Raw genomic sequence first — 18,458 nt, 5'->3', positions numbered from 1 at the left:
CTTGGCTTCCATTTGGGTCTTGGTGTCACCTCTGGGCCTGGTGCCCCTCCAGTGCCCCCCACCCTTGGCCCAGTTGCCCTCCTGAAGCTGTTGTCCCCTAAACTTCATGTCTCCCCCCATGGGGCACAGTGTCCCCTGGGAGCTCCCCTTGTCTTCTGGTTCTGTTGTCATCATTGAACCTGGACCCCATTTGGGGTCCTGATATCAACCCTGAGTCCTGTGTCCCCTGGGGCCGCTGTCCCTTGGATCCAATGCCTCCCCCAGTGTGCTCCAGTGCCCCCCCCCGGTGCTGCTGTCACCCTGGGGTCTTGTGCCACCCCTGGACCCTCAGTCCTGCTGTGTCCATACCCACTTGGACCATCATCCCTCCAGGACCCGTTCCAATATCCCCCATTGGGTCCCCTATCCCCTCTTTGGGCTCAGTGTCCCTTAGTCACAGTTGCTCCTTACCATGACTTGTACCTCCTCCTGTGCCCTGTATCCTTTAGGACCCCATAACCCCCAAGCCCAATGTCTCCCTTGGTCTAGGGATCCCCTGGAGCCGACCCCAGCCCCACGCAGTGCCCCCTACCCAAGACCCCATAGGGATACCCGGAGGCGGAGCCTCACTCTTGGCTCCGCCCACTTTCACTCAAGCCACGCCCCCTTTCATTCAAGCCACGCACCCAGCGACACGTGTCGTAAGCTCCGCCCGTTTCTCTTAGCCACGCCCACTTTGCGTTAAGCCCCGCCCCTTGCGTTAAGCCCCGCCCACAACCGGTCCCGGTAGCGATTTCCGGTTCCGGGGCGCACTGAGGTGAGTGTCGGTGTCGGTGTTTCGTGGGGTCTCGGTACTTCCGGGGTGACCGGGAGATCCCGGATCGTTCCCGTCGGCCATGGCGAATCACCTCCGCTTCATCGGCCGAACCGTCATGGTGCAGAACGGCAACGTAGATGCGGCCTATGGGGCGCTGAGCAGGTGAGGGGCTGAGGTTGGGCCTGGACGGGGGGCGCTGAGGGGTGGGACTGAAGGGAGTTCATACCCCCCCCATCCCCTATGTCCTCCCATTGACTTGCATTGGCTGCTCTATAGGAGCTCAGGGCCCCATTTGTGGCCTTGGAATGGGAGATTCCTATAGGGCATCTATAGGGCATCTCCTATATACTGCCATCTGAATGAGGCCTCGATGCTCTGCCCTGCTGCTCATTGGGGCTGTGAAGTCAAGGAAAGGTGATTATGGCCATAAAGTGCTGCCCCAGGGGCATCCCTATATGACTATGTGCTCCATTGTACTCTATGGCACATCACAGTGCATCCCTATATGACTATGTGCTCCATTGTACTCTATGGCACATCACAGTGCATCCTATATGACTATGTGCTTCCATTGTCTGCTATTGGGCACATCAACAGTTGTCACACACATTGATATGTGCTGCCTGTTACTCTATGGCATCATACAAGTGCATCCCTAAATTATCACTATTGCTCTCTCTGGTAGAACTTAGGCGAACATTCACTAGTGCATCCTATATGGACTTATCTCCAATTTAACTCTATGGTACTCACAGGTGCTTCAAAAGTGCTTCAATTTGCTGTGGGGTGTCATAGAAGCTTCCTATTGGGACCCTTCTGTTTGGTCTCAAGCACCCTAAATTGCACCCAGAGCTCTCCAGTTTGCTCTGTAGCCAAAAGGTGCTGCCCCAGGGGCATCCCTATGTGCTCCAATGTACTCTATGGTACATCACAGTGCTCTCAGAGTGCTACATTGTGCTGTGGGGTGTCCTAGAAGCTTCCTATTGGGACCCTTCTGTTTGGTCTCGAGCACCTTAAATTGCGCCCAGAGCTCTCCAGTTTGCTCTGTGGCCAAAAAGTGCTGCCCCAGGAGCATCCCTATGTGCCTGTGTGCTCCAATGTACTCTATGGCATGCCACAGTGCTCTCAGAGTGTTTCATTGTGCTGTGGGGTGTCCTACAGGCTTCCTGGGGGCCTTTTGGAACCCTTCTGTTTACTCTTTAGCACCCTAAATTGCACCCAGAGCTCTCCAGTGTTCTCTGTGGCCAAAAAGTGCAGCCCCAGGGGCATTCCTATGTGTTCCAATGTACTCTATGGCACACCACAGTGCTCTCAGTGTGCTACATTGTGCTGTAGGGTGACCTACAGGCTTCCTGGGGGCCTTTTTGGATCCTTCTGTTTGGTCTCGAGCACCTTAAATTGCACCCAGAGCTCTCCAGTTTGCTCTGTGGCCAAATAGTGCAGCCCCAGGGGCATCCCTATGTGCTCCAATGTACTCTGTGGCACATCACAGTGCTCTCAGAGTGCTACATTGTGCTGTAGGGTGTCCTACAGGCTTCCTGGGGGCCTTCTGGGACCCTTCTGTTTACTCTCGAGCACCCTAAATTGCACCCAGAGCTCTCCAGTTTGCTCTGTGGCCAAATAGTGCAGCCCCAGGGGCATCCCTATGTGCTCCAATGTACTCTATGGCACGCCATAGTGCTCTCAAAGTGCTTCATTGTGCTGTGGGGTGTCCTAGAAGCTTCCTATTGGGACCCTTCTGTTTGGTCTCAAGCACCTTAAATTGCACCCAGTGCTCTCCAGTTTGCTCTATGGCCAAATAGTGCAGCCCCAGGGGCATCCCTATGTGCTCCAGTGTACTCTATGGCACATCACAGTGCTCTCAGAGTGCTTCATTGTGCTGTGGGGTGTCATAGAAGCTTCCTTTTGGGACCCTTCTGTTTGGTCTCAGGCACCCTAAATTGCACCTAGAGCTCTCCAGTTTGCTCTAAGACGCTCTGCAGGCTTTCTGCTGATCCCAAATGCCTGACAAGTGCACCCTAAACAACTCCTAGAGCTCTCACTGCTGTTTTGGGGTCTTGTAGCACAATGCTGGTGTTAGGTTGCTTCAAGGCCAGGCTTTTCCTATGCAGCCCCAGGGCCATCCCTATGTGCTTTAATGTATTCTATGGCACCTTCCTCCTTATTGCAGCCCACTCTTGGTTGCATTCTTATGGAGTCAGAAGCACTTGCAGAGCTGCAGTGACTTCAGCTTCCAGCAGCAGAAGGATTGCTTTGAGTCCTTGCAACCTCACACATGCAGTGAGGAAGAACGAGAACAGAATGCAACAGCTGTAAAGTTTGGGAGCAGACAGCAGATCTTTGCATTGCGCTGCCATACTCAGGGATCTATGCAGGGCTCGGCATGGAGGAAAGAAGCTCATTTATTGTGGGGTGGGCGAGCAGGGAGAACAAGAAGTGATAATGAGGTTTGATCTTGTAATGCAAAGCTTCAGCAGGCAGAAGGGGCAGCAAAAGGGGGAGATATAAAGGCTGGATAAAGGACAATTAGAAGCAGAAGGGTCAGTGAAAGGGGGAGATTTATAGGCTGGATAAAGGCCATTAGAAGCAGCTGGGCTGTGTTAGGAAGTGGCCATGAGGGAGGAGAAAGATGTTGACCTGCAGAATCAAACTCTATAATCCAGAGATGGGTTATAAAGCAGGTATGTTTATTCCAGCATTGCGTAGCGCCGGGTGCAAGGGGGATAGCTCCACCAAACATGCACACCGACTTGTAAAATCATGACACAGATCTAGGTACACTTAATACATAGTCAATGATTTCTGATACATATTCAATGATTTCTTAGACTTCTAATACATTGTCAATAGTTCTAGGAATTCTGATACATATTCAATAGCTCTTTAGCATGCAGACCCCCTCTTGTTCTTATCAGGGGGAATGCAACTCCTCATCCGTGAGGTCTCACTCCTTATCTGCATCCTCCCTGCTCTCCCATAGAATCACAGAATGACCGGGGTTGGAAGGGACCTCAAGGATCATGTAGTTCCAACCCCCCTGCCTGGCAGGGCCACNCAAGGATCATGTAGTTCCAACCCCCCTGCCTGGCAGGGCCACCAAACATACACCTTTACTAGATCAGGTTGCCCAGGAGACCCCATAGATCCCCATAGAGACCCCATAGATCAGGTTGCCCAGGGCCCCATCCAACCTGGCCTTGAACACCTCCAAGGACGGGGCATCCACAACCTCCCTGGGCAGCCTGTTCCAGGCTCCCAGGCCCCTTGTTTCTTTTACTTGTTACCTTTAAGTTTCTTTTACTTCTTTCTCTAAACTACCTTTAAGTTTCCTGCTTCACTCTTCAATGTGACTCATGTTCTCCCCCCACAGGATCCTGTCTCAGGATGGCATCGTTGAGTCAGTGAAGCAGGGCCGGTACTACGAGAAGCCGTGTCGCAAGAGGCAGCGCTTGGCTTATGAAGCGTGCAGGCGTGTGTACAACACTGAGATGGCCCGCAAGATCTCCTTCCTCGCCCGCAAGAGTCGCATGGACCCATGGCTGGGCTGCTAACGGGGTTACAGCCGTCTGTCCTCATGGCCGTCTGTCCTTTGGGTGCTGCTGCTGTTAATAAATGCTGTGTGCAGCGCTCTGCTTCGGCCACGCTCGGGTGTTGCGGTTGGGGGTGGGGGGAGAAGCGCTGGGTTTTGGGTTCTGGGTGGCGTTAATGGGCCGGGCTGGTTCCGCTCGCCCCCACGTGGTTATTTCCCGCCACGCGGGGCGCGCCTTTTCCACCGGTTTCCCGCGCTCTCGTGTCACGTGAGCAAAGCGCGCGGCTTCACTTCCTTCCTTCCATTCTTTCCCGGCAGCCCTCAGGCGGGCGGGACGCGCATGCGCAAAAAGATCCCCGCAGCCATTTCCGCTTCCGCCCCGACGTGCCGTCGCCGTCAGGCCCGTTGTCGCCGTCCGGGCCCGGGGCCTGCGGGGGCCGCGCCCCGCCGCGGTGAGAGGCCGCGGGGAGGAGGGGAGGGAGCGGCTGAGGGGAACGGGGGGGGGAAGGACCGTGAAGGAGCGGATCTGAGGGGACTCGGGGCCCGGCCGTGACGCGGGGTTGCGGGGCGAGGCCAGGCCCCTCCGCTTGGGCCCAACGGGAGCGTTGAGTTGATGCGCTTAAACCCGGGGCTGAGGTTGGGGCTGAGGTTCGGGGTTGGGGTTCAATTAACTCATAACGTTAATTAGAGCCGCTAATTGAAGAGGATCCCTTCAGGAGTTGTGGGAGCTGCCGGGGAACCGAAGGGCTGCGGTTGTTGTGGTCTCAGCATCACGTTAACCGTGTTTTGGGAAGCACCGGAGGGATGTTGACAATAGAAGGACACGGGGAAATAGTTTGGAGTTAAAAGAGGGAAGATTTAGGTTGGATGTTGGGGGAAGTTCTTCACTAGGAGAGTGGTGAGGCCCTGGAACAGGCTGCACAGGGAGGTTGTGGATGCCCCGTCCTTGGAGGTGTTCAAGGCCAGGTTGGACGGGGCCATGGGCAACCTGATCTGTGGGGTCTCTATGGGGATCTATAGGGTCTCTGGGGTCTTTATGGGGATCTATGGGGTCTCTATGGGGTCCATAGGGTCTCTGTGGGGTCTCTATGGGGGATCTATGGGGTCTCTGGGGTTTCTATGGGGATCTATGGGGTCTCTGTGGGGATCTATGGAGTCTCCTGGGCAACCTGATCTAGTAACTGTGTGTGTATGGTGGCCCTGCCAGGTAGGGGGTTGGAACTACATGATCCTTGAGGTCCCTTCCAACCCAGGTCATTCTGTGATTCTGTGGGGTTTATGGAGTCTCTATGGGGATCTATTGGGATCTATGGGGTCTTTGGGGTCTCTGTGGGGTTATTGGGGGTTATATGAGGTTATATGGGGTTATGGGGTCTCTATGGGGTTATGGGGTGGATATGGGGCCTCTATGGGGTTAATGGGGTCTATTGTGGGTTGGAACTACATGATCCTTGAGGTCCCTTCCAACCTGGGTCATTCTGTGATTCTATGGAGGGATGAGGGTCAGTGGGTGCCTCCATGTGGGTGTTACCTGCCCGTTTTCTGCTCCTCTTACGCCCTCAAAGTCCCATAGAGCTCCCAGCACCGACGGCTGTAGGAGCGGCCCAATGATACTGATATGGGGGGGGGAGGGAAATACTATTGGAGCGGCTGCTCTTCTTTCTCCGTCCTCGTTAATTGCAGAAGTTGAAGAGGAACGTGAAGTTTAAGCCAAGTGTGAATTAATCCTGTTTAGCCTTTCTGAGCAAGCATGCAGAAAGCTGTAACGCATCAGCAGTGCTGATATGGCATAGTAATCAGTTATCTTGATGCATCTTGACGCTCAATTAACCTCACCTTGAAGTATTACCTGCTTCCAAGCCTGGACTTAATGATGAATTACTGTAATGATGCCCCTTTGGGCTGTATCTGATGCTCCTTTTTAATGTATCTCATTGAAACCTGCTGTAAAAGAATACAGGGCTGCAAGCTGTGTCCAGCCTTCTCCCTATGGATCATTAGGAGCTTCCCAGCTGATGCTTCAGCCCCTTTGCTGCTCTTTCAGATCCTTCTCTTGGCTGTTTTTCAGTCTCTAACTTGAGAAGCTCTTTGTTACCACATCCAGGATCTTTGCTCTCAGCTTTAGTGATGATAAGTGTATTTTGGATGCTGTTTGCTCTCATTTTAAGGTAAAGGCTCCACAAGGTTTCTCCCATGGGCATGAAATGTTGAGGTCAAACATATTTCCTTAAGAAGATTTTCTCCTGTTTCCAGATAAAGGAGACTTGGTTTCCAAATCAGATTAGTGCCTGGCTACGTAATTAAACATTATTGCATCCGCTTCATTGCAGCTTGTGTTAAAGAACTGCTAACGATTAACGGTGGGAAATTATTGTCTTGAGTCTGATTTGGAATTGGATTCAGTAGGAGCCAACAGGGCAGCAGTGCTGATCTGCTGCTTCATTTAAGCAGCAAACACAAAGGTAGTCAGGCATGTGCTGATTGTTAAGTATCAGTAAACCTAAATGAGATTGAGTTCCCCCTGGTCATTATAAGGGAGGCAGCCTAGAGCTGGGAGTGTGCTCGGAGTTGTATGGGAACCTTATGGGAATGGGAAGAACTCGAGGTGATCCAAGTGTGTGTGAGATGTTGCTGTATGTGTTTAAGGTGTTGTTGTACATGAAAAGCTTCTACTTGTGCTCCTGGAAGTGGTTTGTGGGGCATCTCTAAGTGGGCTGGCGTGAGTGTAGCTGACAGCTGATTCAGGCTGTGTTAGCAGGAGAAACCACGGGCTGAAGCAACACCAAGACCAAGCTTTTCTCCTCCTGTGTGTGAGAATCTTAGAATTATAGGTTGGATGTTAGGGGGAAGTTCTTCACTAGGAGAGTGGTTAGGCCCTGGAACAGGCTGCCTAGGGAGGTTGTGGATGCCCCGTCCTTGGAGGTGTTCAAGGCCAGGTTGGACGGGGCCCTGGGCAACCTGATCTGTGGGGTCTCGATGTGGATCTGTGGGGTCTCCTGGGCAACCTGATCTAGTAAATGTGGATGTTTGGTGGCCCTGCCAGGCAGGGGATTGGAACTACATGATCCTTGAGGTCCCTTCCAACCCGGGTCATTCTGTGATTCTGTAATCTGTGTGTGGAAGTGGATCCTGATTTACAGCAACTGGAACATGCTTGCCTTGCATTCTCCCAGTTCCCTTAAAGGAAGGGTGCTCTTGTGCTGGTCGGGGTTAGGACATTCTGCACTTCATTTCTGCATAAAACCCATGAGCAGAGTTTCTCTTCTCACAGTTTGATGTTGCATCTTGTCTGTTCTTTACTCCTGTGTTGCTCGTGTAATTTTAGCACATGTTTTAAAAACAAGGGAGTAAAAATAACCTCCAGGAGTTTTCACCAGCTGCAAGCCCTGTCTTCAATGCAACAAAACAACGATCATCTGATGCTTTGTCTTATTAATCTCTTCTTGTCCTGTTTGCTTTCTTGACAGGTACGAGCAAGAGAACTGAGCTCAGCTACGAGCAAAAATGTCGCTCTCCAAAAGGGAATTGGATGAGCTGAAGCCATGGATCGAGAAGACAGTGAAACGAGTGCTGGGTTTCTCCGAGCCCACTGTGGTCACTGCAGCACTGAACTGTGTTGGGAAGGGCATGGACAAGAAGAAAGCAGCTGGTATGTCACACAGCCCTGAGCTTGTGTCGGAAGCAGTCAGGCCCTTTGGCAGAAAGAAATGTATATAACATGCAGACAAAAACCAGATTCTGTTATGAAATGAAAGAGTGTGTGTTGGCATCCCCCATTTCTAGACACTGTGTTATGTTTGAAGCGGCCTCAGATCAAGTTTATGCTCTTTCCCTCCATCTATGGGAGGCTGAGCCTGTGCTGCTGGTGTGTAAATGCATGACAGGTTGTGGTTTCATTGCCACTCAAGGCTGTCAGTGTCTGGGAGATGGATGCCATCTGTGTTGATCTGGAGGCAGATTTGTTCAACACAAGCTTTTATGCTTAAAACCAAAGCTAAACAAACCCTGGAGCTCTCACATTCATCTCTGTGCACAGTGATAGGGGTAACAACTGACAGCCTCAGTGAGGCAGAGGTAAATATGTGCAGGTGAGACAAGTTCAAAAGCTTTGGGATGTACTGCAGAAACTTAATCTAGTGGAGGTCTGGACTCCAGTACAGTGAATTTAAACTCCTTACTGCAGGATGTCCTTTTGTTTGCCCTTTTTCTTAACTCTGGATGTCAGCATCTGCAGATCCCAGAGGCTTCCTGAGCCCTGATTGCAGGCTCCAGTGCATTAGTTGGGTTGAAGCTGTGTTTAAATATTGTTTTGTGGCTTTGCAGAGGTCTCTGTGAGTTCTCCCACTCATCCTGAGCTGTGAATTCTGCCATTGACACAACTTCTCTTCTTTCTCAGACCATCTCAAGCCCTTTCTTGATGACTCCACCCTGCGATTTGTGGACAAGCTTTTTGAAGCAGTGGAGGAAGGGCGAAGCTCCAGGCACTCAAAATCCAACAGTGACCGGAATCGAAAGCGAGAGCTAAAGGTGAGTCCAGGACTGATTATTGATTGTGGTTTATTGTTGTTTGGTGGCTTTGGAGGCAGCACTGGTACTCTGTCACACTTTCCTCTTCCAGAGAGGTACATCTTGTAATGCTTAAAGTTCAAGAGAAAAGACCCTTCTCCATGATGAAGTGTGTGAGCCTTTACCTTTCAGTTCTCTTTGCCTTCACACCAGGTAGCAGAACGCTGTCCTTGGTGGTGTCCGAGGTGGAAGCCTGAGCTTTTGGTTTCTTTAACAATCTCTGCTAGGCTTGTGCAACGAAGAATCTCAGATAGCAGGGCTCCATATCTGCTTCCTCTCCTACTCATGACTGTTGCATTTGGCAGTATTGACTCTTGACTGCCTTGCAAATTGGGGTAGTGTGTCCCACCTCACAGTAACTTCTCATTCCTCTTCCTTGCTCTGATGAGCAATGTTTCAATCTGCCAGCTGACGGTGCCCTTTTGCAAGTGAATGGGTGAGTGATCTGATAGGTTTTCATTCTCTTTTCCATCTGGAATCCACAGAGGGCAATTGTTGGCAACTTCTTCCCCCGCCACCATAGCATAAGGCTGATTACAGCAGGGATGTAATAGTTCTTTGGTGTTTCTCCCACCTAACGCTTGTCTGGGATGGGGAAGGCTCATGCATCCAAACCTGTTTTCACTTCCTTTGTTCTCTTGAAGACTTTACTGGCCACCTTCTGGAAATCCATTTTTTTCATCACTCGCATACTGAGTTTAAAAGTGGCTACTCTACATGCTGCTCCCTGCTTACAAAGTAAGTTTCCTTTGACTTTTTCTCTGAGGTTCCTATGTTATGGTAAACTGTATTGCTCTGTAAGTTTGTTTAGTCAGCACCTGAGCTCAGTTATAATCCTTTTCAGGTTTCAGTTTATCCCTCCTCAGATGTGTTGGGAGACTGCTGCCTTCGCTCCCCATTTTCTATTAGAAACTTGTTTTTTTTCCTCTCACTCTCTGAAGGGGGTTTTAATACCTGCCAGAGAAGGGCCTCCTCTGGATCTCAGATACATTCATCCTTTAAAGAACAGTGTGTTTAAGCAGTTTCTATCCTGCCTGTTTCAGTACAGCAGCAGCAGTGCAACCTCATTCATTGATCTGGAGAGGGCTGGATTTTGGGTCTCCCAGTGAATGTTATAGCTTAAAGGACTACAGGTTTCTGCAGCTTTCTTGAACAGTGATGCCAATAAGCATCTACCAAATGTTTCTGTTCTGTGGTTCCACTTTAATTTGGGTTTTAGCCTGGTACACACACTTGTCATGCCACGCTGCCACTATAAAGCAAGATTTTGACTAGGCTGTTTTTCTGCTAGCTGTGCCCCCTCAATGCTTTTGCTTTTGACCTCTTGTGGATATGGAAGAGAGATAGTAACATCATGCATTGTATTGCTGCATAGTACTCTGTGGTGATAAGACCTCCTGCCACAGCATTATAGGGAGATTTGTACTGTCCTGTGGCACTGCTAACATGCACAGATCCCACACTTCTTCAGAAGTTAAATTCAGAGTTAACATGTTATTGCACCTGGCTTCAAACTGTCTTGTCCTCTCATCTTCCTTGTGGCAGTGGCCAGTGCACTGCAGAACAGGGGGAGGGGAGGGAGCAGCATCCTGTTGCAGCCTGGCAAGCTGTCTCACACTGCACATTGAGGCAGGGATGTGGCTGGGTGTGGGGTTGGTGACTTTTCTCCAGTGAAACACCTGCTTGGGTATCCTACATGACCACAGATAGTTGATGGTGTTCTTGGCTTCTAAACTGACCCAAAGCAGGCCTGGGATGCAGCAGAGCAGACCTATCCTCATCTCTTGGCTCCTGGTATGGAGACAGGCATCCAACCTGCCTTTCTCATCAGCTCCTGTCTCTGGAATTACATCTTGGAGATCCTTTGTCAAGATCTGTCCTCACCCTTTTGTAGAGTGAAATGGTTAATTGAGGCTGTCAGATCCTGATCCTGCATAGAATGAATTTTCCCACCACCACTTCATGTCTCAGAGTTGAATTTATACTTACACACTTAGCTCTATAGCATCAGGAAGTGAAATAATTCAGGATGGTACTTTCTAGTCATATTAGATGTCTTCAGCATTCCACCCAGCCTTTCTTCTCTCTCTGGTTAACTCTTGTGGGGTAGGTCATTGCTTGGGAAGTTTCAGGAACTAAAACGTAATGGTTTACACACTTTATACTATGGGCAAGTCCTTTCTCTTGAACTTGTAGGTTTTCCAAGAAGTACCTGTCTCTGGATGAGGATGTGTCCTTGTAGAATATGAACCATTATAGTGAAGAAGGGATTTCAACTAACGCTTACAACCGGTTTGTATATTTTCATTTCCAATAACGCTCTCACACACAATGCAGGAACACAATTGCATGGACAAATCCAGTTCACCATACACAAAACTGGCACTGACTAAATGAAATCCATAACCACCAACAACACAAGCTGGGGAGTGCTTGAATGGCACGGAACTCTGTGTGAAGCACACTTTTCTTTTTGGGAGATGGACACTTAATGCATTAAGTCCATCAGTGAGATCAGTCCTCCACTTGCTCTCTGAGCTGTGCTTCTTAAAAGCAACTTAGCTCTGGCTCAGAGCTGGATCCTACTGGATCAGGCTGTAAGGAGATGCTGTGGGTATCTCCCTGCCTCCAGGGTTTGGGACTGTGTTCTCCCTTTGGTCAGAACACAGTAGGATGGGAGCAGCTTTTGTTTTCACCCCCTCTGAAGTTGACTGAAAATACAAGTACCCTTAAGACCTGGTCACGCTAAGGTGTACAGGCTTTCTCCACCTCTCTGAGTAGCTGAGTGAGATCTTACATCTCCTCAATTCCTAATATCCCATGACCACATAAGAAAGCAATGGTGGCTTTTACACAGGTGTATCCCTGGAGTGTCTCCTGTTCTTTAAACTGCTGGATGGATCATCATTGATGCTTCTTTTGTGGGGAACCAGGGCACAGACTTCATGTGGGACTACCAGTTAGGGCAACCTGTGAGTGCCACCCTGGAAACTCAGACACTGCACTGCTGACCTTTCAGTGCTGGATTTGATTCTCATGGTGGTTTCTTGTCCCAAAACAGTGTTGATGATGGAAATTCTTAGCTTTTAATCACTTTTGTTTCTCTCTCCTTTTACCTCAGGATGTTTTTGGTGATGACTCTGAGGTATCCAAAGAATCTTCCGGTGTCAAGAAACGGCGCATACCACGATTTGAGGAGGTTGAGGATGAGCCTGAAGTTATTCCAGGCCCGCCATCAGAAAGCCCAGGAATGCTGACCAAGCTGCAGGTCAGTCTGACAGGGCTGTGTTACATCAGCTCTGTCTCCAGAACAGTGCTGTCTACCTCTGAGATCTCGAATCCTGATACAGTTAAATGTTTGTTTTATCCTGATTCACAAGCTGTGAAAGCAAATGGCAAGCTGCTTTTGGCCATCCTTTGTTTGCTGCAGTTGCTGCCCATCTTCTTTTCACAAAGCTCACTGCCTCTTATGCACTGGGCTAATGACAACATGGAGTCTTTAAGTGGGGAAAGTTTGGATGTTCACTTATAACCTGCAGTAACCAAGAGGAGAAAGTCTTAGTACCTGCACTGTTAGATTCCCTTCCTACAGCCAGCAGTCATCAGTTAAAGCAGCTTGATACAATTCTATTCTCATTAAGCTGCCTTGAGCTCATTTGCAGCTGTAAAAGGGCGCTGGTGACCTTTTCCCTCTTTCCAATAAAGTGGAGAAAAATTCACCATCCAATTTTGTTTCCACAGATCAAACAGATGATGGAAGCAGCCACCCGGCAGATCGAAGAGAGGAAAAAGCAGCTGAGCTTCATCAGTCCTCCAACACCACAGGTAGCTGCTGGATGCTGTGTAGCACACGGCTATGATGTGTTGACCTGAGTCTGTTAGAACAGCTGTGTAACAAAAAGTCATTTCTCTATCAACAGCCAAAAATTTCTTCTTCATCCCAATCGGAACGTCTCCCCATCGGCAACACGATCCAGCCCTCCCAGGCAGCAACCTTCATGAATGATGCCATTGAGAAGGCCAGGAAAGCTGCCGAGCTGCAGGCCCGAATTCAGGCTCAGTTGGCCTTGAAACCAGGGCTTATTGGCAATGCCAACATGGTGGGGCTGGCCAATTTGCACGCCATGGGGATCGCACCGCCGTGAGTAGCTGCTGTTTTTCTGAATGCTAATCCTGACAATGGAAGCTCCAGAGTGTTAATAGAAGGTGTAGCCAAAGGGTTTCCCCTATGCACCATCATTTCTAGCAGCTCTTTAGTGGCTGCTGAGGGAATGGATATGTTACAGAAGTGAAATGGAGGTTACTCCTGCCCTGAGTAACACTCAACTTCTCTGTACGTGAGATTTGAGTCCTTTCTGGCCTTGTAGATGAGAACTGAACAGTGCAAAGAAGCCATTTACAACATTTTCATGAGTTAAGAGGTCTGGTGCTTGCTATGGGAATATGGTTCTCAGTCCCTCTGAATTAATGCTAAAATCACACTGTAATGTCTTTGTTTTGCCACCAGGAAGGTAGAATTGAAGGATCAGACAAAGCCTACGCCACTGATCTTGGATGAACAAGGCCGAACTGTTGATGCGACTGGTAAAGAGATTGAATTGACTCACCGCATGCCAACCCTAAAAGCAAACATCAGAGCTGTGAAGAGAGAGCAGTTCAAACAGCAGCTTAAAGAAAAGCCCTCGGAAGATATGGAATCCAACACTTACTTTGACCCCCGGGTCTCCATAACCCCAGCCCAGCGTCAGAAACGCACCTTTAAGTTCCATGAAAAAGGCAAATTTGAGAAAATTGCCCAGAGGTTGCGAACGAAGGTATTTGAGGTCTTGCCATGCTAACTGACAGCACAGAAATGAGGGTTTGGTACAGGATAGGAGTTGATTCTCCTTTCCTGGGATGTGAAGGGAGCTGTGTTCACTTGATAAGAAGCTTTTTTGGTAAAGTCACACGTTGCTTTTTTTGTTAACGTTGTTCTTTATTGAAAAGGCAGATTTCCAAATGAGAATAGATTTGTGGAAGGCGCTTCCTCACTTGATAAAAGACAAAATCTGGTGGTTTGTTGTTCTGATTTGGCAAAGGATTTGGAAAATACCAAAGAGAATTGATAGTTCTCTGGCCAAGTCATCCTTCTACAGAAGTGGTCGCATTAGGGGTGTAGATTGAAAAAAATCTTGGTAAACTGCCCAAATATGTGGGGAAAATGGGAGAGAAGAGCTTCATTATGCAGAAAATCCCAGGGATGTGATGCCCAGAGAGACATTATTTGGGTTTCATTCTGTGCTCCAAGAAGGCTCAGTAATAACACCCAATTTTTAGCAAGTTTATTAGTAAAAGCACTTCATCATCTTGATTTGTGAGGTTTTCTCTGTGGTTTGCTTCAGATTTAAGCATATACATTTACATATTGGAAGATGCAAACATGCTACGCTTTTCCTGAAGCTGTGCTATTTGGGAATGACTTTTATGTGCCACTTTCCTCTCTTTGTTCTCAGGCTCAACTAGAAAAGCTGCAGGCGGAGATCTCTCAGGCTGCCAGAAAGACAGGAATACACACTTCTACCAAGTTGGCTCTTATTACCCCTAAAAAGGAGCTGAAGGAAGGGGAGATCCCAGAGATAGAGTGGTGGGACTCATACATCATCCCTAACGGCCTTGATCTGTAAGTGTTTTATGTACCAAGCTTGGACTGTTCTGCAGGAGGGAACTCTGGGAGTTTCTTGGGGATAATATGGGGCTTTCTGGTGCACTTTAGGCTGGACACATCTCCATGTGCTATTGAATTCTGCCACAGTCCCTGAGATACAGGCAGGCACTGGGTTTGCTCCCAGGTCTCTTCAGGGGTGTTGGTAGGCAGCTGCCCTTCTTCGAAGGCAGCATTCCTCCAGGGACTGAGCAGGTGACTGCCTTGCAGTCAGGGTGATTGTTTGGCCCGAGGTTGGTTGTGTGCTTTCTCAAGCACAGCTACAGGTTACTCACAAGTCTCATTCACATTTGAGCTGTGGCAAGCCTGTCTCTTAACTGAAATGTGTGTGGGTATTCCACCAGGGGTCATATCTATGCTGCATGCCTCTGTTTGATGCTTTGGGTAGAGGTTTGTGCATGTCAAATATCTGCCGTGATTTGTCCAAGGGAAGTGTTATTTTTTTTCCATGGCTTGTGTTTAAGGGAATGCAGGAATCCAGGCTGGGAGGTTTGCAATGATGCCCAACTCTCTCCTTTCTAGAAAAGGCGGAACATCTTCAAAGAAAGATGAATACTTTGGAATCACAAACCTCGTGGAGCACCCAGCACAGCTTAACCCACCAGGTACTGCCCTGTAGCACTCTGGTCTCAGACTATGCCCAATCTGGTTGACTAGATATAAAATACTCCATAAGGCTGACACTAGGCAGGGTGAACCAGCATGCTTGCCTCAGGCAACTGACTGTTGTGTCTCTTATCCTTGTGTAAAGTTAAGGAATCATATGAAAGTAAATATGAAAGTTCTGCAAAAACATCCAGAACTGAGAGGGGAGAGTTTCTGTCTGGTTTTCAAAAGGTTGGCATAACATTTGTTTTTATCTTGGCCTTGTTTCTCTTTGCAGTGGACAGTGACACACCAGTGACCTTGGGTGTTTATTTAACTAAGAAAGAGCAGAAGAAGTTACGGCGACAGACTCGGAGAGAAGCCCAGAAGGAGCTACAGGAGAAAGTCAGGCTGGGCCTGATGCCACCTCCAGAGCCCAAAGGTAAGTAACAGCTACAGAATGCAGAGAGCTGGGCTGATGCAGGCTGTTAGCTGTCAAACTGGGAATGTGGTTGGGAATTGCAGCAGGAGCCCATATAAGCATATGAACGTGCTGGGTGTATCTGTGAGATCTGACAGTTCTTCTCACATTTTCCTTGCAGTAAGAATTTCAAACTTGATGCGAGTATTGGGGACAGAAGCGGTTCAGGACCCAACAAAAGTCGAAGCTCATGTTAGAGCACAGATGGCAAAGAGACAGAAGTAGGTGGCCTGCTATACTATCTTGTTGTTGCTTGTCCTTTCTGAATGGATTTTGTGATGGTGCCACATTTGTTCCTAGAGAAGTAAGTTCCAGAACCGATGTAGCAAAGCAAGAGCAGTTTGATTTGTATGTTTGTTTGCGTGTGTTGCTCTTGCAGTTTATTTCAGCTGTCTTGAATGAACCCTCAAGGCACTGAGTGGGGATTTGGGTCTGTGTGATCAATTTTTGGCATTGGAGACTGACTTGTACCCTGTGTTAAATGAGTTTCCTACTGTGATGATGATTGATGTGACAGTTGCTAGCAATGAACACATTTAGGGAAGAATTGAACTGGTGACTGAATTAAAAGTGCCTTTGTGCTCAATTCAGGAATCTGGGTAGGATTTGGAGCTGTTTGGGGATACATTCTATACTTAAAGATTGAAGGATCCATTTCAGTGTGGTAACAGGTACATTGTAGGGCTGTATTTTTGCTTATTGCTGTGTCTTGTTTTTGTATCCAGAGCTCACGAAGAAGCAAATGCTGCAAGAAAACTGACAGCAGAGCAACGAAAAGCAAAGAAGATTAAAAAGCTCAAAGAAGATGTTTCACAGGGAGTTCACATAGCTGTGTATAGGTGAGCATGTAGGATGTGTGCTCCTGATGGATGTTTGTCCTTATGTCAGTTTATAAATAGGCCTAAGAAATGCCCTATAGAAACATGTGGCACTAAGGAGGAGAGTCCTTTAGCCTCCTTGATGGATTGATGTGCAGAAATCTTCAGAGAATTTCAAGATCTTAAACAATAGCTCTGCTCTTCCACAAACAGCTGTTTCTTATCCTGTCCTTAGGGTCAGAAACTTGAGCAATCCAGCAAAGAAATTCAAAATCGAGGCGAATGCTGGCCAGCTGTACTTAACAGGAGTGGTGGTTCTACACAAAGATGTCAACGTGGTCGTGGTAGAAGGAGGTGAGGATTGTTAAGGCGGGTTTTGGTCACAGCATGATGTTCATAGGTTGCTTTTGCAAAGATCACCTGTGTGTGAAAATAACAGCCAGAGGATTACGGAAGAAAAAGGAAGTAAGGAGGCACTTTGAAACTCCCTTCATTTTAAGTACAGGGGAAAGCACTGCAAGCCAGATAGAAATAAACAGAACGTTTGATGTTGATGGAAAATGCATTTGATTTAAATCATTGCATCCGTTCAGAGTCCAGTGCAGTTACTCACACTTTGGCTGGAAGGGCCTGGCTGTGCTGTACTTGTGTCTGATCAGCTGAGCATGCTCTGAAAGGCTTACTTGTGTGTTTGTTGTTCTTCTGCCTTTTAAAGTCTCCTAAAAACATGAGGGTTAAGGACCTTTGTGAATGTAAGTCTCAATTCTCTCCCCAGGCCCGAAAGCACAGAAGAAATTCAAACGTCTTATGCTTCATCGAATAAAATGGGATGAACAAACATCAAACACCAAGGGAGAAGGTAAGCATTAAACCCTGTGGGGAAGGAGGTGGTAACAGATGATGTTGTAGCCATTGGGTTGGTTGAGCAGTGGTGGTTCTGCAGGACTAGAATTTGTTGTTGCTGTTTCTATTCCAGATGATGACGAGTCTGATGAGGAGTCTGTTAAGAAAACAAACAAATGCTCTCTGGTTTGGGAGGTGAGTGGGCAGAGTTCTGGTTTGCTGGGAGTTCTGGGGGCTTAGGAAAGGCACAGGTTAACCCTGCCTGATAGAATGGCTGCTTTGTATGGAAGGGAAGTCTACTGATCTGAATTGAACTGTACAGTTCTTAAGCTATAGCAGAATTACACAGTGTGGGGTAGATACTCCAAACCTCTTGCAGCAGTTGGGTTAATTGCTTGTTGACCTGTAAAAAACATTTATTCTCAGTTTTATTTCAGTTACTTTCTCCCCATAGACTTGTGGAAATGAGTCCCCTTTTCTCTTCCAGGGCACGGCAAAGGATCGAAGCTTTGGCGAAATGAAATTTAAGCAGTGCCCCACTGAAAACATGGCACGGGAGCACTTTAAAAAGCACGGAGCAGAGCACTACTGGGACCTGGCTCTGAGTGAATCCGTGCTGGAATCCACAGACTGAGGGTGATGCTGCCCCCGGCACCCCCCCCCCTCCCTTTCTTCGTTTGAGAACGAATACCTCGTGGGAACTTGAACGACCCCCTTCCTCCCCCTCCGGTCTCAGTACAGCGAAGTATGATTAAAAGAAATATTTTTTAAAGCAAATCACTTAACAATTTGTTTTTCTGGATACGTTCAGCTCCTGGAGGAGGTGTGAACCTGTTGGCTGCCCCCCCCCAAGCCCACACTGTAGGGAATCTGACCTGGGAATGTGACCTTCTATGGAAAGAATCGTTATGGAGCTGAAGGGGAGAAGTTGTTTTCTATGCTCTTTGTGTCCCTTCAGGTACGAAGGTCTCAGGGCTGTGCTGGGAGGTGTGGGGGGGCACAGGGGGTCTGTGTGGGGCAGCACAGGGGACAGGGGAGGAGCACTTGGTGTTTGTAAAGCAGAGTAGGAGACGGGGACTTAGCCCACATCCTATATTTACATAATAAACATGTTGGTTTCTTTTTGTAAAAGCTGAAGC

The 18,458-nt window shown here is 48.4% G+C and overlaps 2 protein-coding genes across 3 annotated transcripts; both read left to right on the top strand.

Annotated features, from left to right (window-relative positions):
- Positions 1–738: 738 nt before the first annotated feature.
- Positions 739–4,435, top strand: MRPS21 (mitochondrial ribosomal protein S21). The gene is made up of 2 exons (XM_015884600.2): positions 739–958; positions 4,167–4,435. Exons 1-2 carry the CDS (start codon positions 876–878, stop codon positions 4,345–4,347), a joined length of 264 nt encoding a protein of 87 aa, XP_015740086.1. The 5' UTR covers positions 739–875; the 3' UTR covers positions 4,348–4,435.
- A 215-nt stretch (positions 4,436–4,650) lies between these two features.
- Positions 4,651–18,452, top strand: PRPF3 (pre-mRNA processing factor 3). Of its 2 annotated transcripts, XM_015884593.1 has the most exons (17): positions 4,720–4,777; positions 7,793–7,974; positions 8,722–8,852; positions 11,088–11,183; positions 12,013–12,159; positions 12,633–12,716; positions 12,812–13,032; positions 13,399–13,705; positions 14,384–14,550; positions 15,115–15,197; positions 15,476–15,619; positions 15,780–15,879; positions 16,384–16,497; positions 16,712–16,830; positions 17,252–17,335; positions 17,453–17,514; positions 17,807–18,104. In XM_015884593.1, the coding sequence occupies exons 5-17, from the start codon at positions 12,142–12,144 to the stop codon at positions 17,951–17,953; spliced, it is 1,650 nt and encodes a 549-aa protein (XP_015740079.1). In that variant the 5' UTR covers positions 4,720–4,777; positions 7,793–7,974; positions 8,722–8,852; positions 11,088–11,183; positions 12,013–12,141; the 3' UTR covers positions 17,954–18,104. The 2 variants fall into 2 exon arrangements, with proteins under 2 accessions (XP_015740078.1, XP_015740079.1); XM_015884592.2 differs by lacking the exon at positions 11,088–11,183 and having other exon boundaries at positions 4,651–4,777; positions 17,807–18,452.
- The last annotated feature ends 6 nt before the right edge of the window (positions 18,453–18,458 follow it).

This window comes from Coturnix japonica, chromosome 25 (genome assembly GCF_001577835.2).
Source record: "Coturnix japonica isolate 7356 chromosome 25, Coturnix japonica 2.1, whole genome shotgun sequence".
In the NCBI taxonomy this organism is placed as follows: Eukaryota; Metazoa; Chordata; class Aves; order Galliformes; family Phasianidae; genus Coturnix; species Coturnix japonica.
Note: the sequence above shows the minus strand (reverse complement) of the source record. Positions and strands in the feature narration are given on the sequence as shown.